At 38.9% G+C, this 25,018-nt stretch overlaps 2 protein-coding genes across 4 annotated transcripts; one reads left to right on the top strand and one right to left on the bottom strand.

Annotated features, from left to right (window-relative positions):
• Positions 1-2: 2 nt before the first annotated feature.
• Positions 3-19,213, bottom strand: FIRRM (FIGNL1 interacting regulator of recombination and mitosis). Of its 2 annotated transcripts, none has more exons than XM_074598786.1 (24): positions 19,152-19,213; positions 18,489-18,515; positions 17,693-17,781; positions 16,340-16,444; positions 15,613-15,753; positions 14,485-14,647; positions 14,034-14,118; positions 13,385-13,523; positions 12,813-12,893; positions 11,763-11,827; positions 9,954-10,102; positions 9,009-9,117; positions 8,318-8,504; positions 7,210-7,292; positions 6,770-6,821; positions 6,336-6,425; positions 5,475-5,660; positions 4,684-4,806; positions 3,657-3,752; positions 3,081-3,194; positions 2,520-2,624; positions 2,120-2,200; positions 1,260-1,373; positions 3-955 (listed from the first exon to the last, which is right to left on the bottom strand). In XM_074598786.1, the coding sequence occupies exons 3-24, from the start codon at positions 17,756-17,758 to the stop codon at positions 770-772; spliced, it is 2,520 nt and encodes an 839-aa protein (XP_074454887.1). In that variant the 5' UTR covers positions 17,759-17,781; positions 18,489-18,515; positions 19,152-19,213; the 3' UTR covers positions 3-769. The 2 variants fall into 2 exon arrangements, with proteins under 2 accessions (XP_074454887.1, XP_074454886.1); XM_074598785.1 differs by having other exon boundaries at positions 18,489-18,528; positions 19,035-19,207.
• A 40-nt stretch (positions 19,214-19,253) lies between these two features.
• METTL18 (methyltransferase 18, RPL3 N3(tau)-histidine) lies at positions 19,254-22,057 on the top strand. Of its 2 annotated transcripts, none has more exons than XM_074598783.1 (2): positions 19,254-19,339; positions 19,730-22,057. In XM_074598783.1, exon 2 carries the CDS (start codon positions 19,912-19,914, stop codon positions 20,971-20,973), a length of 1,062 nt encoding a protein of 353 aa, XP_074454884.1. In that variant the 5' UTR covers positions 19,254-19,339; positions 19,730-19,911; the 3' UTR covers positions 20,974-22,057. The 2 variants fall into 2 exon arrangements, with proteins under 2 accessions (XP_074454884.1, XP_074454885.1); XM_074598784.1 differs by having other exon boundaries at positions 19,286-19,353.
• The last annotated feature ends 2,961 nt before the right edge of the window (positions 22,058-25,018 follow it).

Genomic DNA, 25,018 nt, shown 5'->3' with positions numbered 1-25,018 from the left:
GTCCTTGGTTAATGTGCCTTTTTTTTTTCTTCCAGAAAAGTAAGGCCTTAGAAATGGTTCCTTTTAACTTTTTAGCTAAGAGATGATTTTAAGATGAATGTACAGTTTACTCAACTTATTTATTTTTGTTTATATAGCTCTGTCAGTGGATGGCACAGGAGGTGCTAGGACCTGTGCAGTGAAGGACCACTGAACATGAACTGCTTAAGCACTGCATTCTTTCTGCTCTTAACTGTGACTAATAAAGATTATTTTTAAAAGATGACCTTAGCATGGAATGGAAGCAACAGCAGAGGTATGTTCAGAGAACAGTATAGAGCCTTAAAATTGTTATTCTTGAGTGTATTTTAAAATTAAGATAAAAACACTTACTGCCTCGTCACCTGTTATGTGACAGGAAAAACAGTAACTTGTTACTTTCACAACAGATTCAAACATCTTAGTATTCAAAATACAAGATCATGAAATGTTTATCACCATACAGTAGCTTAGGAGAGCAAGCTATACATTGGCAATATACAAAATGACAGCTCAGGTGCACAATAGTGTCCATTAAAATGTATTAGTCCTTCCAGCCAGTTATTATGAAAGACGGGCCAACATCTCACACCTCAGTTCATTCTGGCACATTAACCGATACCCAGCAGTACAGTAGAGCATCACCCTGTGTCACAGCTTTTTCTTCTCCAGCAATCATGGTACAAAGGCATCTCTTCCCTCAGAACAGGGAGCTGAGCTGTTTTATTGTCTCTAAAACCTGTAGAGTGCCTTACCGTACACTGTCTCTGAGGTTGGCTATAGCCGTATGTAGAGCCTCCAGTCTCACCGCAAGCCAAGCAGGGGGTGACCCTTTCCGGAGCAGCAGCTTCACAGCCTCCACTGCCCCCTCCATCGTGCCTACTGCTGACTTATACTGCTCCTCAGAGGGTGGGTGACAGGCTCTTTTTGCCAGAGGCTGCAGATTTAAGTAAACATGACACATCATTTATAATGCTCTACAGAAGTGATCAGTCTTCATCCAAATGCAAGAAAACCCTTAGATGGAGGAGAGCTGCAAGAGACTCCCTGGCCTTGTGAGAGTTCTTGCTGGCTGTCAGGCAGCACACAGAATTCAGATACAAAATTAAGGGCCAGCAGTGCACGTGAGCTATTTTCTTAGGATATGGAGGGCAGCAAGACCATCTTGAACCTCTTTAGCTACTTCCCAGAACTGACTGAAATCAACAACAGAGCCCAGATAGTCTGAAGAAGTCACATACCTCTCCTGTTGACTCCAATTCTCCATCCTTTTTCATAAGCTGTGCGCTACAGGTAATCCTTTCTTGCTTCAGGCGTTCTATTCGTGCTTCTGTTGTCTCTTCTACTTGCCTCATCTAGGGAGAAGGCCACAGGAGAGGTAACTAAACCAAGGTAGCATTACCAGCCTCCACAGGCTCAATTTATATGCCAGAACAAGGGGGAGGGAGGGAGATCTTAACATGCAGTTCAAAGTGAATCTAATTTCCTTCTGAGCAGGGGATTGAAGTTATCTACAACTTTAGTGTAGCATCACAGGCAGCTATCAGTTCTTTTCCTAATTATATCTGCTTGTCAAAAACTGCTCATCCAGATAGCCCTGCCTTAGGTCGCAGCATAATAACCACCTCTTCTTTCCCGCTGTCTGCGTTTCACATGAATAGCCATCTGCTCTGAAGAGAATTTTTTTCCTAACGTGCAAAAAGGACTTAAGATGTTTCATACATGTTCGCTTGGCTTTCAGAAACTGATCCAAGAGAAGTGGGGAAGGAAGTCCCACAAACTGAACAATGCAATCCCTGTCTTTTTAATAGATAACTTCTCTGCAATTTAATAATTTTTTTGTTGTTGTTCAAGGAGGGAAAAGCAAAGCATTTAAATCAAAGTGATAAAGTACTGGAAGAGCAGCATGCATAGGAATGACAGTTTTTAATTCTGCTGATTAAAGCAAGTAGAAAAGTTCAACCAGATCCCAGTTAACAGAATTTTTAAATTTTAAACTTATTTAATCGCCATGCGGGTGTAGACATAGGCCATGTACTGTTTATAACGGACATGTACAACGTGAACTAAGAAAGCAGTAAAATGGTTCTGAGAGACATACCTTAGCCAGAAAACTAACAACTTTGTTCTTAGTTTCTTCAGAATTAAGGCACTGAGGAACAACATCTTCATGGCTTGTTTCCTGTCAAAAAATGTTGAGTAGTATTTGTTTACTACATTCATATTAACAAAGGAATAGAAAATGTAAAAAATGTTTCTATGACAGCCCCTTCCCTGCTGCAACCAATCTAGGCAACCAATGCTTCACCTTCCTTCACTTCCAGCTCCCAACATCACTTACATCTGCATTAGCCCTCGTTACTTTTGATGTGCAATAGCATCTGTAATATTAAGACTCAAACTGGGCAGTGAAGAGCAGCAAACATTTAAGACAGAAGAATTTCTGTACAATAAAAGTTAACAGAGCCAAATACAAGCATCCAGAGTTCTGCTTTGCTTACCTCCGCAAAATGCGTGAATGCCTCCAACGCATGCTGATGAATCAGCCAGGTCTGGTCAGCCAGCAGAGAAGCAAACAAACATGACAACTGGGGTACAACTTGCCTCTGAAAAAGGAACAAGTATCTATCAGTTCCAAAGAGTTAGTTGTGCATATCTTACTATCACAATTTATTGTTAAAGAGTTGCTCTATGGTCAAGGGACAGGTTTATGAAATGCAAGAGTGCTACTGCCCTGTCTGGCAAAAAAAACCCAAACCACTGTTAAGGGAGGTGACATGTTCTATTCTTTCTCCTCAGAGGTTCAAATGTCAGAGTCAGTCCTTTCTAACTGGTGAGAAGCAACAAGCAAATGAATAAGCCGAGCATCTTACATGCACTCAGCATGTCTCAATGAAAAATAAAACTGCCATAGACCATTAATAAGTCTCCAAGATGATTATGTCATGGCACTCCTGTGTGTATTTGATGACCTTGACCCTCTAACTTTATATTTAAATAAACAGCATATATTTTCATCAAAAGACTGAAGATTATCTAAATAAGGCCAAAATTCTATTTACCTGTGCTTCTTGTGGTATAAACACCTTTCCCATAGAAGAGAGAAAATCCACCATTGTTAGACGAACGTGATCTGGGGGATCCAACCGGAAAAGGGAAGACTGCAGAGCAAATACCTGCAGAAAACAAACCCCAGTGAAGCTCCATCAAGCAGACAGCAGGTGAAAACTGTTCTGTCCCCTCTTCAAATCTGAGGACATTGACTTCTGAAAACTGAACTCGAAACAAAAGAAGGCTTGATAGACCTTGAATGAAACTGGCTAGGATAATGCTGCAGTGTGTTTCAGAAAAGAAAGCAGCATGCTCTATAGCATTTCCATATATCTCAGTTATCATACAGAGTAATGAGATTCTCAAAAGCAATGTTAACCAAAATGCCATATAGTTGGTTTAAAGACCAGGAAAGTAATCAAGGAAGAGATCAAATTAGGAATCTCCATGTGTTAAAGAGAAGGCCAGACCATAAAATAACTCATTTGAGATTTCAGTAAATCACAAAGAACTTGGTTTTCATGAAGCAAATTATTCGTAAGAAGGTTTTGTTTGGTTGGCTTTTTGTTTGTTTTTTTTTTTGTTACCTGAGTAATCAGTTCAGCATCTAATGCTTGGATGAAAAATTCCAAAAGGTGAAGTAATAAACACAGTGCCTGCTGGAGACTTGGCTCCTCTGAGACCTTCAACAGATCACAAAATATTAGTAACATTATCTTTTAGCTTACGGAGTAACTACTTACGAAAGACGCTATGTTACAGCAGTGTTCCAAAATTCTTAGCCTAACTTTACACACATAAACCAGAAGAAAGTATTAAAATAGCCACGTATCATTATTTCGAGGTAGTCATATTTTACAAGATGCTTTTCTTTGATTTTTATTATAAATATTTCTTATTCCTCATCTCCTTCCGCCACTCACTAATATAAGCAGCTAGAAGTTATCTGAACTATTTCTTTTCACTTCAGTTGCCAAATGTCTTCACGGAATGGCTGAGGTTGGAAAAGAGCTCTGAAGGGGCACATTGTTGGCTTTTCTTCACCCCCCACTCTCGAACTTTCTTTTTTAATCTGGAATATGAACCATGATAATCCTTTTATTTCTTTACTGCAACTGCAGACATGAACAGGTATACAGTCACAAGGGAATTGCATTACCCCCTTGTTCTCAAATACGGGAGGAAGGTTACTAGCTCTATGGGTTTTCACGTGCTGATGTGCTATGTACTAATTAAATCACCATAGATTTTGTTCCTATTCTAATGAACATTCAAAATAGGTATTTTTGTGTGTGTGTATATATATATATTTGTAACTAGTATGAATCAGAATGAGGTATTTCTGACTTCTCCTTAAGCATCTCTGAATCTGACACTGATGGAGTAACAAGGAGCCATATATGCAACATCCAGAAGAATTCAAACTCTGCTTCCCAGGGCACACGCCTGCCTAATACACAAACCAGCTGAAAGCAGATGGGCAGCACAGTTACACTGTGCTTTACAGAAACGGCCCAATCCAAGTAAAACAACTTAGTATCACACATATGATGAAACAGCACCAGTCTCGCAGAGACATCATCCTGTCACCATTGGAGCAGCAAGTTCTCTTACCTGTTTGGCCTGGAGAAAAGTCCAGAACTGACCGAGCACTCCCAAGACAGATGCCTGAAGTTCTGCCTCCAGAGTGTCACCAGCAAAATTGCAGGCAGCCAGCAGGACAGAAAGAGCAGTATTCTAGTAGGAAAAAAATGTGTAAGACAGACCGAAAAAAACCCTACACGTAGAATGAACCAAAACCCCAGGCTTACATTAAACATCTAAAATGATACAAGATGGCAAGAAGCCCGGTGTGCTGTGTAGCTGTACAATACAGCTAATCCACCAGGCCACTGGCCAATACAGCTTCCAAAGCGAGGAAACCATCAGTTACTTCCATGAGTGCTGTAGTCATTAGCTCCATTAGCAAGTAATACTTCATGTGGAAGTCTCTGATTTCTCACGCTCCTCTCCTTCGCCAAGGAGACCAGTGAGCATCCTTCGGGTTTGATGCCACATAAAACCAGTCAGGACTTTAAATCTTAAAAGTAATTTTATGACATAGTATAAATCAGGAATTCTAAAGAAAAATACATCTGCTCACCCAGAGAGTAAACAACAACTAGAATAACTAGCAAACCACAAGACCTCCACTATCACCACCCTCAGAGTAGAGGGTCTTATGGTGCTGTGCACTAGAAGAAAATATCAAAGTGAGAATTCTTGCTCATGCATTTGCCAGTTAGGCATGGAAAAAAAAGCTGTGCAACATCAAAAGAAATAAAACTGAGGTGCCAGCAACAGAATCCTTATAGTTTGGAAATCCAGAGTTCACTAATTTTTACAGAGAACCAAATCTCCTTTACCACAGGTCGGAGCTCTCCCAAAGCACGCCTGCTATTCAGCCATCGCCTGCACTGCGCCAGCCCTGCCACGCAGAGCTGACACGCCACTCGCTTCCTAAGATCAGGATTCAGGGCCTTGAGGGATATGTGCTGCCACACAGCCAAGTTCTCCACTTCTTCTGGAAGAAACTTATGAGCAAATTCTACCTGCAAACAAAAGTTAATAAGAACTAAACAGACCCGAAGACAATTTGATAATCTGTCAGAAAGCTGAGAAACCAAAATGCACTGCTAGTGTGCTTTTTGAAATATTACACAAAAAAATTGTGTAAAACCTTTCCTTTAAATAAAACCCAACTTCACGTAAAAACCTTCTAGAAATGCTACCTCCCTTGTCACCTATCAGAATGATTAAGCAACTTATTCTTTCAGATGTTGGAAGCAATGGCCCTGGCAAGTAGATGAAAGAGCTTTAGCCTTTCCAAGGTGTATAGACAAGCACTGATAGGAAAGGATACTTCTCTTTATATCTGATGACATGAGAACACTCATGAACATCAGCTGCAGATGCAATGACAGGACATACAGTTTCAGCACATCTGGGAGATGTGCCCTTTTCATACTTAGTCAAAAAAAGGACTTTGTTGCTACCCAGTAAGACCACTCTTAGAAAGGTGTATGTGCCTTTCTTGTTCTAGACAGCACATCTGCACAAATCAGGATTCACTAAGACAAAGTAATGTAACAAGTACAATATCAAGTACAGCAAATGAGCACTCAACATCTTGTCATTTCTGAAGAACATAAAAGGGGATATTTTAACACAGGCCACTGATTCAAATCTCTTCTATTAAAGACAGAAGATACTGGTGCTACACTTGCCTGATGATCTGGAGCCATCAAGAACAGCATACGCCTCAGCAGAACACCCAAGGCAGAGACCTGGTAAGAGTCACTGGGCCAAGACTTTATCTGAATTAGGACAAAAGGGTAATGCATCTAATTAAATTAAGGAAAAAAAACCCCACCACTCAGCAAATGAATTCTATACAGAATGTTCTGAGAGGAGTTGTGTGGGACCACAGCAGTAACACTCTAAATAAAACAATATGGGACATGTTGGAAATACTAGGCATATCGTTTCATATTTTCACAGTACTGCTTTTGCTAATTATTAACCCAATTTGAAGAATTAAAACAATCTCCATTTGTATTTGGAAAAAAATTAAATTCCTGTCTTGGGTAATTTGGAAAGTTTGCCAGTAGAACTAGGATTAAAATTCGTGCCAAAGTGCAAACATCACTGTGGTTCTTACCAAGTGGGCGATCACAATGACGTGGTGAGCACACAGTTCAGCTGTTCCATACCTGGAACATGAGAGACAGAAGCTTTGAGTCTGTACTTCCTACTCTTTTGCAGACTAAATATTATAAATCTTGTCTGAGAGACAGACATTTCCTCTAACATATTTAACTTCATATGCACAGACACAATTTACTTGAGAGAACTATTCCAAAACCAATTATTAAATAATAGAAAAGGTATGTTCCCGTTACTTGTATGAATGTAAAAATGGCTAAGCCATTTCATTTCCTAATTTTCAAAATATGCTCTGTTGTTTTCTATCTGAAAACAATCCAATTCTGGGATAATTTTGTCTTTAAAAAAAAAAATCTCTCTCAAGGAATTATGTACAACAAGAGAACTAACTGGATCTGTGGAAATCCTGCTTGACCTCTAATAAAATCATCTTACCTGGCAAGGAAGCACCATGAGTCCATTGCTAGCAGAGACGTGATCATACTAGAACCCAGCACAGCATCCAGCAGAGCATACTCCTGAGGAGGAAATATATATGAAAATTCATGCAGAAACAGATTGCAGACCTACTATTACTTTTACTCCACTAATTAGGATAAAACCTAGGAAGATTTTCAGCTTATCCAATTTAAAATGTTTTAAGAACTCATTTTCATACTCTATATTCAGCTACACCATTACTTTTGCATACTTTGAATGTATGTGTACATTCATTTCAATGGGCTGAGGATCCTTCACTTTTCAAAACGTTTTATCACGTGCATCCCTTCTTTGCAAGGCAACTTTTATGAAACAAATACTATTTTTTAAAAAAAAAAAAACAATGTATTGCCAATTTTATTGCCAGCTTTCTTGGCAGCTTACTGAAAAACACGTAAAACCTTTTCCTCTTTCAGAACACAAATTTTATCTGAAAGAGGAATGTAGCATTCAGAAAAAAAACCCCACACCTAAATTGGGGCTATAATTTTTGTGACAGCTCTTAACTTTATAAGGGTTTACATTTATCTAGAGGTTCTTTTGTCTATGTGCGGTAAAAAGTGAAAAACTTAAAACATTATATAATGTAAATCAAAGCCCAGAATACTTCTCTGAAGTAGAAAAAATTGCTTATTACATTTTATGGTATGTTCTTAGCTGAAATCACAATACAGTCTACTCTAAATATTAAATGCCACATTATTACTTCACAGTATAGAGTAACAAAACCAGGTAAATTTAACACAAATTGAACACTGCACAAAAGAAAGCACCAAACTTTTATAACAAATTGACCTCCCCCACTCCCAAAGAGAACAAAAATTTCCAGTGTCACCGAGGTTCTCAAGAACTTGTATGAAGCTTTATTTTCCCCTTTCACACAAGTAACTTTTGCTGTGTAACTGAACTCCAGCCACGTAACTATCACAGCTGCTTTCTACAGAACCAAATCATACCTAAGAATCTCTTTAGAGCTAGATCATTAGAAAAAACCTTACGATTGTTTAAATAGTAGCTACGCATCACAACAGCTGAAGAGATGATAAGCAAAAACCAGTCTTACCAGCTGAGGAAAGTGCGATGGGGGTGTGGAAGCAATGAAGGAGCACAGGTGGACACAGACATAGTGATAAAGGGTGATGGGAGCTGCTGGCTGTCCTGTACTGATCACCTCTGGCAAACAAACAGGGAGAGAAAGCTCACCAGAACATTGCTGGAAACTGAAGAAGAGAGCTGAAAACAATGACAGGCTGCAAGGGTAAAAAAAAAAAAAAAAACCACCAACAGTTGGGTTATGGATATGCAATTCCCAAATTCTGCAAGCAGCATCAGTACTTGAGAATCTTTGTCTTTAACTAGAAATGATGGCAGTAACTTCAATGCTTTTACGCTAAATTTACATTCCTGACTACCTTCCTCTTTTACAAATTCAGGTGATTATTAGAAGGTTCAGACATAAAAATGCAAGATTTTAACTGAGTGAAGTATCAACAAATTACATACATATCTGTCTTATCCTGGAAGTACTCTATAAACTATTCCTTTCCTGAAAAAATAAAGACACCCCTCGGCTCTGTATCCTTCTCTCTTGAAGCACTGAATGTCAGAACCCAATTTTTCTTACATCAGGATGTAAATCCATAGAGTCTGATAAATTTTACTATTCAGTTGCAAGCTCAGCAGCTGAGCCCCTCTGTTTGCCTGTATAGACTGATTGCTGTGGTGAAGAACTACAACGAAAACTTTTTTAGTACCTTTTTCCTATGTTCCAGAGAGTTTGCACTTCTTCAGGCTGAGAGGACAGCTTGTCCATTATGGTAATCAGGATGAGACACTGGGGCAGCTGCTGCTCAGCAGGGAGATCTGTAGAAGTTTGGAGTTTTTTTTTTTTTTGAAATGTGATGCTAGTTGCCTTGGTAAATATATCGTGTGTAAACTGGCTTTTAAGCAAGTGACAAAGAATGAATAACTGGTGAAACACGAAAGTTCCCAGTAAAACAATAAAAAAATCTCTTATAGACATAGCAGGGGAAAAAAGGAACGTTTCATCATGAACATTGCGTTTGAAGAGTTACTATCTGGATGCCTCATTCTTCCAGTCATCTTGAAAACACTGGATGCCTCAAACACTGAAAATACAAAGTTTTCTTCTAAGTGTGTCAGGAAAATCACAAGGCCAGAGCGCACATGTGGGAGAGAAGTCGGCTCTCTCAGAATTATGACATGTTGGTCAGGGCAGAAATTGGGGCCAGGGGACATCTTATAACAAAAAGCTGACCATTTTCCAGTTTGAAGACATTCTGCTTTTCACCAAAAATACTTAATTTAGGAAAAAATACCTGTCCTCCCCCACCAACAGAACAGCAGAAAAATTTCAGCCTACTTTGAAAGTTTGTGACAAGTGTGGATTGAAATTACGCAAGACAGCAGAATTGATCGGATTTCTGTTAACCAGATTAATATTGAAGTTACTGCAAGTACTTTGGAAAAGATGCATTCAATGGCAACATGAACTATCTGTCATAAAATTCATCCATGTTAGCACGCAACTGGCTATATCACAGTACTTAGAAATGAATTAGAGACAAACAAACCAGTACAGAATATTGCTTGTGGTCCAAAAAGTCAAACTGTCAATCCTGATCCCTGAGAGATGGTTACATAGTACTATAGCAGTGGTAGTGGTATTTCAAACTCACCTAACTTTTCACTTAACACTTGCTCCATAAAAGGGGTAAAGGGAAGAAGCTGGTTGATGAGAGGGTCCAGAGCCACAAGAAAAACCCGAGATATTTCATCTCGATGAACTTCTGAGATCTCTGGAGCATAGAGACTGGGAGGAAATTTGCTGAGGGGAGAGCAGAAAAAAAAAAAGTTAAATATTCTCAGTAGCATTTTCAGTAACATTAATTTGCATTTTTGCAGTTCTTTTGAAAAGTAATGATTTCCTTGTTATTGTGGAATAAAAGACAGAAAAGGCTCCCCATTTTAGAGTATCTATTATAGCTGAGAGTTACAACTCTACATTCAGCCTTTAAACTAAGAAATGCAATCCAGTATTTTACTACACACTGAAAGAAAACCTTACAAGCTCACAGAAAATGCATGTAAAATACACAACATTTATAAGAAGAAATAGACCAAATCACAAAAATGGCAAGCAATGAAAAGCCTAGAAAACACCTGTATACACAATTTGATAGTAATAAATGTGACAGCACTAATTTAACACATGACACTAATAAAAGGGTACCACAATTTCTTCGAAGAGAAAAAAAAAAAACAAAACCTGGGCAATAAAAGAAAAAAAGAAGTGATATGAGACTAAAACAAGAGAGATCATGAAATGAAAACCTTCTACTCCTGCAGCTTATAAAGTGACTGTAAAAATGCTACCTTCCTACTCAAAAGTCCTGCTCAGTTTTGCTGACTGAATAAAAGTTTACAACCTTCCACTTGAGAAAGACCTACAAGGTAAGTAAAGTTAAAAGAGGAAACTCATAAAAAAAAAAAATAGCTACCCAATCTTGGAGTGAAACATGCAGTGAACTCATGCACGCATCTCACCACAGAATCTGGTTTCAATTCCAAAAGAATGACTATTACAAAGTCCACTTTCCCCTATTCTTCCCCACTATTGCAGCAAATAGAACAAAACTTTTGAAAGAAAAACGATAAGCCGCTTGCAGACCGTTATGCTTCATGAGAATAACAATTTAAAAAAAGCTTTTGCTTCTAGGAGAACCATAGAGTCCTTTTGTGAGATTTCACAATATTATAAACACAACAGTAAAGCTATGAAAGATTTCAGGATACTCTGTTTCTGATCCTCTTTCCCTTCAGGACAAAAGTATGGACTTTGTCTTAAAATAGAAACAATCTATCAAATGTTGCTGCCAACACCTGTATTTAGTCTCAGGTGTTTTCTTTCACTAGAATTTAAGACAGAAAAAAGAGTACATGGCTGTATATGAAACAGAAGGAATTAGGATCACTAGCGAATGGTAATTCTGAATTGCCTTGACTTTGCACAATTTGACTAATATCACACTACTGTTTGTTTCAAAGTAGAAGGTACACTGCTGGGGTGCTCTGTTTTAGGTCCACCTAACTGCTTCATCGCAAATCCTGCCTTCAAGAATTTTAACTTTAGGAACAAGAATTTTCAAATGAACTTGCATAAACAGACCCAGTGTCCAAGACAATCAATCTGCCTATTCTAAACACAACTTAATAAGAAGTGTTGACATTAGCAATTGCGAGAAAGTTAGTGGTTTGTCAATATCAGACACTCACAGCACTGATCAAGAATGGGGTTAAGGTACTTGTATCACACAAAAATGCCCAATTTATTAAAACGGTATTTTAGAGTTATGTACATGAAAAAAGAAGGTAACAGCTGTGGAACAAGAACTGTATTTTTACATCTCAAAATACTTGTAACTTTAAGAATGCAATATGGAGATATTAAGATACTATCAGTAATCAATTATTTGTACTTCACTTACCTGTATATCTGAAGAAAGAGCTGATGCAACTGAGAGCACGAATCAGAGAAGAAAGAAAGAAATTCCTGCAAAAGCCATTAATTTCGAATGGTACTTTTAATATAAAATACATGATTAAATATGTTTTCTTTCTGTTCTGCTATATTGGTGTGTAAAGCACTACACCACAAAAATTGGTTAATTTCTAACAATCCACAGCACAAACCAAGTGCAAAGCAAACCATAAACAAAGTATTCCTCAAATAAATTGCACTACACATATACATATTGCAGGCAAAACAAATTTATAGGCTTATTTAAAATAATAATAATTAAAAAATATATTGTAAGGACAGTTGTAATAGCCATAGAGAGCTGCAAAAATTTAAGTGGTCTCACACATGCTGGAAGGCTGTTTTATCCTGTCACAATGCTATTCATTTTGTGCCAAAAAAACCCAAACCCAACCTCAACAGAACAGATGCAGAATGCACCGTCACTGTTATTCATAGGAATCAAAATTTTTTCAACATACATTCTTAAAATGGGTATGTTTACAGCATGTCTTCTAATAATGAGAAAAATAAAACACAGCAACAAAATGAAAGGGCCATGAAAAGAGCAGCAAGCTAGCGTCAGAGATAACAACAGTACACAGGCAGGCATTTATTTCTGTTAATGCCACATCATTTTCCATTGTTGAAACAAGGAACAATTCCGAACACTTGGCGACAGGTTTCATCTGTTTAATTCTTCCAGAAAAAGTTACTACTGCATTGATTCAAGGCTGCCCATAAAGACTGTGCATCTCCCACCAACTCCTCAGTGACACTGCCTGCAATAGCTATTATTCTTGTTCATTATTCTGTTAAATCACAGCAGTAATTCTGCTTAGGCTTGGGGTTATATACAGGTGGAAGAACTATAAGCAGGTTATGTGTGGACATTAATTATACCACCCACATGGTATAGTCATAAATTCTTAAGATATTACGCAGTACAAAATTATTCCACTTGCAGACCAGAGGCCTAAATTTAATACTAACATAGAATTCAAGTACTAAAACCTACCTTGGTGTAGTGTACAAGGGAATTAGCAAAGAACCTGCACAGTTTGACTGTCTTCTGGAACAGCCTAAGGTCAGTACCCTCCTGTCCAAAAAAACCCAACAATGCCAGTTCTAAAACTTAATATACAGAGCAATACAATAAAAAAGAAAGTTCGATTGCTAACAATGTTCAAAACCTATTTCAAACTTGATTCTCTGCAGACTCTGTAGCTATGGGGGGAAAATTTAAAAATCCTCAGTATGCCTCAGCATTTTTATAGCAATATTCAGAATTGAAATGTTACCTTTTGATTGACCTTTAGGATATTGTCAGTTTAGGAAATAAAAAAAATTCCCATAGAGTACAGTGGAAACTTATTTTCAGCACCTCACTAAAACATGCACAATCTAAACAAAGTTATGGGCCTCATTTTCACGTGGTTTCAAAAGAACAAGGTATTCTGCCTACCACATGATTAAAAAAAACAACCAAACAAAACAAAACCCAACCCCGAACCACTCCAAGCAATAATACAGCACAAAGAATTTATCTTCCTCAAGTTCAACGGCAGCTTTGGGATATTTTTAATTCACCTGTATCTCCGACATCTTCATTTGCTCAGCCAGCTGCAAACAGGATTGAAAAGAGAGAAGAGTGTCCTTGCAGAGGCCACTGAGTATGTCACTGTGTTTCAGATGGCACTGCAGCAGAGAATGATGCTTCAGGCTTTGCCTAAAAGATAGGAATAGTGATCATGCAATGAGTTAGCACAAATCCAAATAACTAATTCTTCCATTGAGGCTTTTACACAATACTAATTGGTGCAATATCCACATACACCAAAACCAGAAATTTAGAGAGAACAACCCTCTTCATAGCCACGACTGAAACACAGAGGAGGGGCAGGATGAAAGCGCGAGGCAGCACAACTCAAGCCAAAAATGCCTACAAAATTGCAGGTCAAACCTATTAGGATTATTTATTCAGACAACGGTGTTTCACATTTTCTTCTGCATTGTAATACAAGAAGTCAAGCCTCTATTACTTTTCATGCACTGACAAGTGCCTTTAATACTACTTAACTAGCCAAATTTCTAAATTTACTTACTAGCTAAATAGCTAAATTGAATTCTCTAATTTCAATTTATTTGAAACTCTGAACACAAAGCTATCAAAACACTGGTTATTTAAAATTACAGTCTGTTTATATTTCAATAAATTCCAAAGAGTTCAACGACATACTTGATTATGAACTTCCACGTATTGGCATGAAGAGCATGGTCCATATTGGAAATGACAGAGCATATCTCCAGCACAGTGTGGATTACTAAGGAGGAAATAGATAACAGCAACAACAGTTAAATCAGATTCCTGAGTTCACAGCTATGCTACTCTCCCAGGAAAACAGCAGCAATCACAGGCACTAGAGAATACCACTGCACTGACACTGAATCGGGAAAACGTCTCAGTGCTGCCCCTTTCCCACAAACCTACACAATATGCCCCATCCCACAGAGAAAGTTTCAGGAGAAAAATGGAAATATTTCAAGCTGCAAAATGATGCCTCATGAAAGGCCAGTCAGCAGGAATGGTGCATGCTCAGAACCCTGTTTTAAAAATTCAGGCATACTCTCCATAGAAAAAAATACTGAGCAAGACTAAAAAAAAACAAAAGTGTTAGATCCACATATACCTGACACCATATCTGTGATGTTATCTTCGGTAGAAGTAGAGTCCATGGAAATCATATCAAGTAGTTCCATCAGCTGCTTCTGAAGAGAGTAAGTTTCCTTGAACATAGCTTGGAGGAGGTCAGAAATCAAATGCAGATGCCCACAGTACACTGATTCGCTGTCCTGTAGGAAACAGTGAAGAGGAGGTTCAAAAAAAAGTTCAGGAATCACAGCCTGATTTTTCACATGCTGAAAACACAGAGAGCTTTGTCATACATTTCACTGGAAAAAAGAACAAGGCAAAGACGTACCTACTTTAACTCAATACACAGCCAGATCTGTAGCTTTTGCTACCAACCTCTGTTTGATAAATATAAAATGCTATTCACCTGCAGCCTCATCAACAACTAATGAACTCTGCCTGGCTCTATTGAGTTTAGTGGGCTTTGGATTAGGCCTCCATGTATGAACCTAAGATCATCTTTCCAAACAAAGCAGTACAATGTTAGCAACAAAGAAAGTCGCATTCCAAATATTTCTCATTACTTTCAAATTAGAATTATTAAAGGTATGGCACCTGAGTTTGAGTCCTGACATGGAAAACTGATGTAAGTGTTCCCATAAGAAAAACTGAAAAGTGAAAGATTAAGGCCAACTGAAAGCTATTGCATCCTTACAATAACCTTGTTTTATTTTCATTGCTCTAGAGGGAATTACTGTTGCATCTGAAAATCTGAAACTGATACACATTACTCATCGTAACCAACAAAGATCTGAATCACAACTTTCAATCCACTTCAGAACTTGAACGGAAATAAGGTAAGTAGCACCATTTTGGTAACCATTTGTAGGTCTGAAAATACTGCAGCTATTGGAAGTGCACAGATGTCACAGAGAGCCCACATTCATAAGCAAAGCGTTCAATTGACATCGACAGGAAATAGCAGCCTGCCTCTCACTACCGGGTCAGGTTTGCTGAGTAGACAAATAGTACAAAGATGATTTTTCATCTAACAACTAAATTGAAATTAAAAAAAATAATAATTTGACAACAATATCATTTCAATAGAGGATTTTCTTACAAAGTGAGTGTTTCATGAAAGCCAACCAGTGCAATAATTTTTCCTCCTCCTAAGACACAGACCTACCTTGCAGTGTGTAAATGTGTTCTTTATTACATAAAGAACGGAGGATGGAAGGGTGCGGATGCTCTCCAGAGGCACACACTCCTGCAGCGTGCAGACGTATCGTACACAACCAGTCAGAGTTTCCAACAGTTGCACCATAGTCTTAAAGCAAGAATAAACAACAACAATCCAATGTTTTTCACTCCTGCAATAATTTCAAAAGCATCTTTTCTTAGCTGAATTGCACCTAGATTTTTATGCCATTTGAAGTTCAGTGCCATTTTCATAAATAAGTAGCTTGTTAAAGATCAATGAAGCTCCATAGAATAGTATCAAGCAATTCCAGAGCTTTTCTCCAATAGCACGTACTCTTTGACAGCTTCATATTTCTTTTGACTACTGTTACTCAATTTACAAAAATTTTAACACCCAGAATTAAGTGACTGTATAAATAGATGCCAGATTCACTCTTTAAATATGGAGAATAACATTCCAATTGTGTAATGAACTTAAGCAGAGTTTGAGATTATTATTTTTTTTTAATTATGAAAGATCTAGCATCGCATGCTAGATGTAACCAAATCATTCACAAAATGTTAATTGAACTCCAACTGCTATGGAAGATCGAATTACATTTTAACCACCTGGTTAGTAGCTGGCAAAAATATTCTAAAAACCTCTTAACTGTTTAGGTAAAATCAAAGAATAATGTAAACATTCCTCTGACAGCTTATTTCATGGGACTTGCCTGTAGAAGATTCCTTACAGTACTGCGTAACTCTGTATTCTGGCTGGTTAATCCTTTGGCCTCACTGGATAATTCATACATCAAGTTATCAAATAACTGTAGAGTCTGTCAGAACAAAACAAAACTTAAACATTTTATTTATAAGTGTACACACACAAATAGTAACACCATTCCATAGCTGTTTGCTTCCTTGGCATGGAGTCACATGCTACCAAGATGATAACTCACAGGATAAAATGCCACTTTCTAGGATTTGAATCATAAAGCATAATATATCAGGAAGCAAAAATAGTCTTATGGTTTTCCCAAATTACAGAGAGAAGCTACAGTAGCTGTTACTTTCTCTAAAATTTGTTAGTAAAATACTTTCCAGCTAATTCACTTGAAATATATACCTCATTCTAATGAAGACTTTTTACTTAGTTAAAGCCATGTAATTTTAAAAGGATTTCCGCTTCGTCTCAGAAAAATTGGCTTTTTTTGTTGTTGTTGTTAAGAATGATCATTAACATTTTGAATACATAAAAAATTAAGTCTATGACCTACAAACAACAATAATTTCTACTTTGGTTGAGGCCCTTGGATATTTGACAAGTGTTACTGCTGAGACTACAAAGACAGTGAGGTGCCTCCAGGCATGTGCAGGATACTACATAAAGTGGTATAGTACAGTAATCCTTGGTCAGGATATGCCCATTATGAGCCATTTTTCTTATACTCTCCAAAATTTGCTAAAGGACATAAAATAAGAGAAATGGAAATCAAGTGGCCATTTTTACTGGCTTCTCAAAATATACAAGCTGAGGCCTGAAACTTAAATCAGTCATTTGGCACTGCTTTACTTCAGTTAAAATGTAAGCACTGAAGAATTTTAATACAACTACAGCACAAAATTCTTCATCGCCCTATCAAAAAAGAGAACATGTGCTAGGCCCCTATTGTCTAAAAGTTTATTCACTATATTATTCACAAATTTCACAACATTTATTCATGATATATGAGTGTTAGACTCTTTGGTTTATTTGTCCTGAGAGGCCACCTCATGTAAAAATTTACCTCGGTGATTTTATAAAAAGCCCAATCTCCTCAAAAAGAAATAAAAATCAATTCTATTACTAAATGTATAAAGTAGAACATAGTGTGCTCAATCTCCACTGTAAAGAACGGTAACAATCACAAAAACAATCCAACACAAAGTTGTTAAAACGTTTAAAGGGTCAAATTTTAATTTCAAGTTTTATATCCAAAACAATAATTATATTGTCTGACCCCAAGAAAAAAAACAACTGTATTCTGAGCAGCCTTTAACACTGGATTGACTGAAAATTCCACACTTAATTGAAGCTGTCATACCTTAGGTAATACTTTTGAGAAAAAAGTTTGTTCCAAATCTGTGAGGCTGATATGGGGCAAAAACATTTCAGTCAGGATCCTCAAAACACCTGCAAAACAAAACATTAAGAAAAATAACATCTGATTACCAGAAATATGTAGCAACCTACCAGATGAAACAAAGAACTGCATCAAGCAGAAACAGATAAGGTATTTGATTTTGAGAGAGGAAACATAACATTTACCACAGATGCGTTATCTGACAAATCACGTAACAATAACAGCTCCAACATGCATAAACCCATCATTAATAGCACCACACCTGACTACACTCAGTTGAAGGCTGAGCAAAATTGTTTGCCCATGGAACTAGAATTTTCCACATTTCAAACTGCAAATAGTGGCACATTTAATTTGCTGCTGGCACTAATATGCAACTTAACAGCAAACATTAGCAAGGCTCCTAAACAGTTACATATCAGACTCATTTTCTTATCACTACTAGGTGTTCCCAGAGTTTTACCACCTGTAAGAGAACAGCCTAAAAGACAATAAAATACAAGATAAAAAGCACCATTCTTTCAAATATCTAAAAATAAGAAGCAGTGGGAAGGAAAAAGCAGCCTTACACATGCATAGCTTCTTTATGAGCTTTTATAAAGCTTATTCAACATGCAATTCATGCAATGTGCAAGGTCCAGAAAGACTGCTGAAGACCATGAAAATCACTAAGTATTTTTAAGTAGCGCAGAATTTATAATGCAATTGCAATACAAGCATCCACAGGAACAAGAGGCACTTCTGGGTCACTACTTACGAATATGCTCAGTCCAGTCTTCAGACTCTTGATACAGAGAGTAAAAACGTTAAAGAAACTCAAACGCCTTCTGCCATCAAGCTTATCTTTAAAGCACCTGCAGAAAGTCGCAGCGGCTTCTCTCACGCTGCCCTACGTATGTTTCAGCAATATGAAATTGGCAGGGATGCTCCATAACCAGCGTGGGCAGATATACCTCAGTACCTGCACGGGTATTTCTGCAATGGATTAATGGATTGGGAGAGGAAGTCTGGGGGTTTGTTTTTGGGGGCATTTTTTTGGGGGGAGAGGGCGCGTTATCTACAGCGCTAAATGAACCGCACGCTATTTTCTACCGTGAATCTTTTTATTTCAGTGAAGGGCAGCGCTCATTTCCAGCGAGAGAGGCGGCACCCAGCCGTGCCGTCCTGTGCCAGCCCTTTACGCAGGTTGCACCGCTTCCCCTCCCACAGGTCCATTCGCTGTGCGGTACCGAAGGACGAACCCACCCCCGCCATATCGAGGTGACTCCCCACAGCCACCTCAAACAGCCGAAACGAAGGATATAAGGAGCCGCGGCAGGACGGCGGGCAACTCCCGGCGGCAGAGCTCCCAGTCCCAGCCTCCCAACTCTTGCAGGAGCAGCTCGGGATCCGTTTGAGACATGACGACACTCTCCCTCACCTCAGGACCGGCCAGCGGCGGGAAAAATCGTCCTCCGCTATCCCAGCAGCCTCTGCGCCTGCGGTGAAAAAGGGGGCGGGGCGGCTGCGGACGCAGCCGCCCCGCCCCCTTTTTCACCGCGGGCGCGCATACGTAGAACGGAAGCGGAAGAAGCCGCCGCTCCACGTGGGAAGAAGCGATCGCCTCCGGTAACCGGGGATCGGTACAGACACAACGGGGGGGGGGGGAGTTGGGTTTTAAACCGGGACTGGACCCGCCCTTACCCGGTTTACGTACTGCGGGTGCGGGGAAGGGGAGCTGGGCCTTAACCGGTCTCTGCCCGCGGTGTTTACTGCTTCGCTTGAAACGATACGTCTGGAAAGAGACTTAATCCGTTTTACCGGAATAAGCACCTACCGTAGTTTCCCCGCCTGTTCCCCAGATGAGAGATGCGATCGCTTGTAACACTTTTCAGCAATGTAAACGTTTATAAAATTTACATTTTTAATGAAAACTTGGGTGCCAGACGGTTTGTTTGTCCTGATATTTGTCATTTCAGTGACAAGCAAAAACTATTCCCTCTATTTTCTATTTTCCAGAAGCAATTCACCTGATTCAGCTGCAAAACATCCCACATTCCACCTGCAAAGCGCTCTTCCCCATAGCCATCACTACAAAAAACAACCCACAATAAAAAAATTTGCCTCAGTATTGCCATTAGATGAGATTTTCTGGCTGTAATAAATTAATTTAATTTTTTTTTTTACTATTATTCCTGAAAATGGATTTTCGGTTTAATTTTTTTATTGATGAAAATGAGAACAATAAAGCAGACACTCACGATGGGATGGACTCACGGCTACGCTCTCCAAAATGCTCACAGGAATCCACAGAAAAGAGCGAACAAACTGCGGGTCCCGTAGCAGGCTCCAGCCCAAGGCCGGGCACCGATAAACATGGAGATGAGACACCATCCAAGAAAAAGCTCTGCTTTAAAGCTGCCAAGGAGCATGATATTCCTGAGGACCTTTACAAAGTATTGGAAAATAAAGTCATGGAAAGAGCATCAGACCTGTATTACGTCAACATGTCCGTAGTGGAAATGACATGTCTGGATGATGCCGACAGGGAAGGCATTGTGTCTCAAAGCGTTACTTCTCACTCCGATCTCATCCCGGGGGTCTACGAGGGAGGGCTGAAAATCTGGGAATGCACCTTTGATCTCATAGACTTCTTTTCTGAGGCTGAAATACGCTTTACCAACAAGAGCGTATTGGATCTTGGCTGTGGAGCTGGACTGCTGGGAATAGTTGCCTTAAAGGGAAAAGCTGGAAAAGTCCATTTTCAGGACTACAATAGCACAGTGATTGATGAGATCACCTTGCCTAACGCGGTGGCTAACTGTGTAGATGAAGGCAGTTGGATGGGCGGTGGTGGAGATGGAAAAACTCACAAACCTCCTTCGAAGAGGCCCAAAAAAGCAGAGTGCTCACCCGACGCACTCACCACATGCAGATTTTTTTCTGGAGAGTGGTCTGAAGTCAGCCAGCTCCTGTTAAGCAGCAACAAACCCTTTTCAAAGTATGATATCATTCTCACCTCTGAGACCATCTATAACCCTGACTACTACGGTGCTTTGCACGACACCCTGGCAAAGCTTCTGGATAAACACGGCCGTGTGTATTTGGCAAGCAAAGCACATTATTTTGGGGTTGGTGGCGGTATCCACCTCTTTGAGAAATTTGTCGAAGAGAGAAAGGTGTTTAAGACCAGTATAGTTAAAATAATTGATAAAGGACTGCAGCGATATATTATGGAAATGGCCTTTAAGGATTCCAGTTAAAATTCAACCCCTGGCCCTTCAAAAATATCTTAAAGACAAAATGTTTTAATCCTCATATCTCTTTGCTTTTTCCTCTGTTGAGTTATTCTGGTTTGACAAATTAAGGATGCTGGTTACGGAAATGTTTGACAAATCCTGATGTTTGACTAGAAGTGAAAGACTCCCCTGATTTTTGTGTAGAAAAATGGAGTTCTGCTTGAAGCAGCATCTGTTTATGCCGATTAATTGTCATTTAATGAAGCAAGTCATTGTCACATTCTCAGGCAGTACCAGAACTGTATGTCACAGGAGTGGCTGCTGCATTCAACTGCAGCCAGACATTTCGGAATTGAGAGCACACCTGCGCACTCTGCTGCATTGCCACCAGAGGGAGATGCCACAGTATTTGTCACTTGTGTTCTATTCTGCTGGCAATCTCACAAATCCTTGTTAATGTTTCCATATGGCTTTTATTCAAGCCTTTGAAAAAGCGTGCCAGGGAATACTCACTCCTGCAGTCTGTGAATTTTCACATTCAGATTTTAACATACCACTCTAAGAAGATTTCTGCAAGTAATTGCAAAAAGCCATACTGTTTTTAGAAATAATAAACCCAATTTCTGTTTTAGAAGCTGAGTTGAAATAAGGTTCTACATGAGGAGTTCCTTAAAACAACCAACCAACAAACCTACAAATGCAGTCCGGGAAACTGCAGGATGACAGAGCTGAGCTTTAGGTGACAAGTGGGAAAGGAGAGAAACTGCACTATTATAGCAGAATGCTAACTAGAGTGCTGTCCTGGTTTGGGGGGTTTGGGTTGGTTTTTGGTTTTGTTTTTTTTGTTTGTTTGTTTTAAGATATTTTCCAGAAATTAAACTGCTTGTACAACTATGGCCGTTTTCAAAATTTGCTGGGGGGGTACTACTGAACACTCACACATCTTCAATCTTTTCATCAGTTTGGCAGCCTGGGTACAAGTCACTCCCGTGTCCTAGGCTGAAGATAGTGGTGTTGCTGAAGAAATTACCTTACCAAAAAATGCAAGCAAACCCAAAAAACTACACCACCTGGTCCTGAGTGCTTTGTATCACCAACAATTCACACACACACAAAAAAAAAAATCCATTGCACTTTTTGTCTTAAATAAAACAAGACAAAAAGCTATTACACAACTCTACCAGGTACATCAAAGCTACTGCTTATCGTCTTGCAGTGCTTTATTGGGTGCCCTTGCAGAAATATAAACCTAGAGACAGTCAACCACTACAGTAAGCTGGATGCGAGGATACTCCATGTAGGGGAGAAAGGACAATAGCCTGAGGGGATGGAAAAAAAAACCTTATTACAGCAGTGACCTAAATCACTTCAATTACTGCATAAAGTTCCCGTCATTGAAGGCTACGAAAGTACTGCAACATTCCTGTTTTGACAATGTTGCTATTATGATAGAGTCATAGAGGATTTCCTGTACTTTATGGAAGATCCTTAACAACTACTGCTGTTTCAAAAACAATTTTAAGTAGACTATTTTAAAGGGATGCTTTGGAAACTAATGAAGTTGTTCTTTTATAGGAGAGCGCGGGGGAGGAAAACGAGTCAGTTGTCCATGGCTGTGATGGCACTTTGGAATTTTTGTGCGTGAGCTCCAAGACTTATGATAGATAACTGCTGGCTACAGAGTGAGGAACAGAAGGAAGTTTTAGCTTTGGCAGATCAATGTTAACGGTTCTTTTTCATCAAAACTGGGAAGTTGGAAACAAAGTGACTACCACTTGCCATTTTTCAAACCTCAATCATAAGACAAATCATGGCTTGCGCATAGTGACTGAATAGCTTGTTCTCAACCTGCTAGGTCTAGCGCTGTTTCAGAGTGCTACCTGAAGTAATACAAAATGTTGACCACTGTGACAACGAATATGGTTAAGAACAAGGATCTCATGTACTTTTTTGATTAATAAAGGCAGCACTTACAGTTTTCTACCATAATGCCTCCTCTTGAAAATACTCCATGATCAAACTCACTGTCGTGGGTTTAATACATTACTTCTTTGCTCAGCATCCTCGCTTTATTCTTGGATTACTCAAACATCACTGTTTTTGTGCAAACACAGAATCAGATTTTTTAGGACTTTCAAGTGAAGACTGCTACAGCCACAATCTCACAGTGATTACATACCTGCAAAACAGGAAATCCTACACACTATAATTAAGTTCCCGTTTCAGAATTACAGATGACAATTAATAAAGGCTGTTTTTCCTCAGGTGAAATCAGCAAAATCAGCATTGGGATGTCCATAATTCCAGATGAGTTCTGTTCTATTCTTAAGAGTCAGCAGATACATGCTGAGAAGCAGCAAAACTCAACACTTAGTTTCATAGGCTGGTTGTTCTGTTGGTGTTTCAACATCAAATACTGGTTTCCCTAATCTACATTAAGGCTTTTTCTACCTGCCAAATCATCACCACCCTAGTGACCAGCTTCCTGCTTCTCTTCATGATCTGGAATAAAGGAAGTCTTCCACTCAACTTGTAATACTTGTACATATTACTTAATAGCTAGGGAGATTAACGTTTCACCAAATGACACTGCACTAGAAAAATAAAAGAACCGAGAGGTCCCTCAAAGTATTTTTTTTTTGATGACACAATAAACCCTTACATCAGGCCCAATTTCTTGTATGAAGAAACAAAGGCAGAGATCAGCTGGTAATTCAATTTATTAGCTCATTCCAGATTACCACCCCTTTTCTGCCCCCAGCCCATCCCCTCGCTTTTTAAAAGAGTTGTAACAATAAGAAATCCTGTCAAAATTATGTCTTTCCCATAAGTATTGTGGAGATAAACATTAAGATCAGTCATAAAATGTCTCAGGAAACTAAATTAAAAAGCTTGTTTGTTTTAAGAGGCGCTACCCTTAAACTGATGACTTCCCTTTGAAGACTATTTGCTAGTTTTGGGAAATGAGGCTATTAAGAAAATCAGTTTTGTATACTGGCACAAATTAAATGGCATCCGTTACAGTTATTTTACTAAAGCTTAGGGGAAAAAACCCATGAGGAAAGTGAAGTGGGAAGTGCCCAGTTTGCAAATTATTGACTTGTATGCTATTCTTAGTCGCTAGGTACACAGGCATTTAATCTTGTTCTGAAATCAAAAAATCTTGTTAAGAAAAATCATGGCATTTGAAGAGGTGCAGCCAGATGACTGTAGCACAAGAGCATAAAGAGAAAAACAAACAGCAGATGCAAAAGCTCACAGAGGCACTGGAAGGGAAAGTCCAGGCCGCATATAGGGGGAAGCAGGTGCCAACCAAGAGACCTGCAGCACCAAGTTCAAGAGATCCTGCTCCCAGGTGATTACTGGGATGGAGATACCTGGAACTCTTTAATGAGGAACGGACTGAAAGGGGCCTGAGGATGAGAAGAGGAAATTCCTCTCTGCCCAACCAATCAAAACAAAGATACAGAAAGGTGACATAAGATGGATAATTAGTGTAATAAGGCAGTAACAGCTGATTTTTTTGTGATAGAAACTGGAGTAAAACCTCTGAAATTTCATAGTTTGTATTTTAAGAGTCACATGCACATTGAAAAGAAAAAGGCACTCTACACCACCAGATACTGGTAGATAAGTGCAGTAGGAGCCACAGCAAAGGGAAGAACCAGGACTTCTATACAAATACCTGTTGAAGACTGCAAGTTAACAATGTAAGCATAAGAACAAAAGGTACTTCCCTTGAAATCCACAAGAGCATGCAAGAGAAGACAGGCAGGAGACAAAAAAGTGAAAACTGTAGCAACTAACTTCACAACAAATGAAGGGGAACATCTTGCCACAACAGGAGGAAGCAGGTGCTGTAAGTTAATTACACTACCTAGGTGTACTGGGTCTGGCTGGGAAGTAAACTATAAGATAATTATTGCTATAAAAAAAAAGGAAAAAGCACCATTGTACTCATGGGGAATTAAAGTAGTACAGGGGAATCAGAATGAAGCAAATATTGGCAGAATTTGACATTGTCATCAGTCTGCTATAGGGAAAGATCTTAGAAGAACACAAAACATCT

The sequence above is a fragment of the Larus michahellis genome, chromosome 8 (genome assembly GCF_964199755.1).
Source record: "Larus michahellis chromosome 8, bLarMic1.1, whole genome shotgun sequence".
Taxonomy (NCBI): Eukaryota; Metazoa; Chordata; class Aves; order Charadriiformes; family Laridae; genus Larus; species Larus michahellis.
Note: the sequence above shows the minus strand (reverse complement) of the source record. Positions and strands in the feature narration are given on the sequence as shown.

Bases quoted from the DNA above. Each gene is read 5' to 3' on its own strand.
- METTL18 (XM_074598783.1), top strand. From the start codon at position 19,912: ATGGATTTTCGGTTTAATTTTTTTATTGATGAAAATGAGAACAATAAA.
- FIRRM (XM_074598785.1), bottom strand. From the start codon at position 19,133: ATGTCTCAAACGGATCCCGAGCTGCTCCTGCAAGAGTTGGGAGGCTGG. The intron at 9,118-9,953 runs GTGAGTTTGAAA...AAACTTCTACAG, and splicing joins AGTGTTAAGTGAAAAGTTAG to ATCTCCCTGCTGAGCAGCAG. The intron at 2,625-3,080 runs GTAAATAGAATT...TTCCTTTTTCAG, and splicing joins TTATACCACAAGAAGCACAG to AGGCAAGTTGTACCCCAGTT.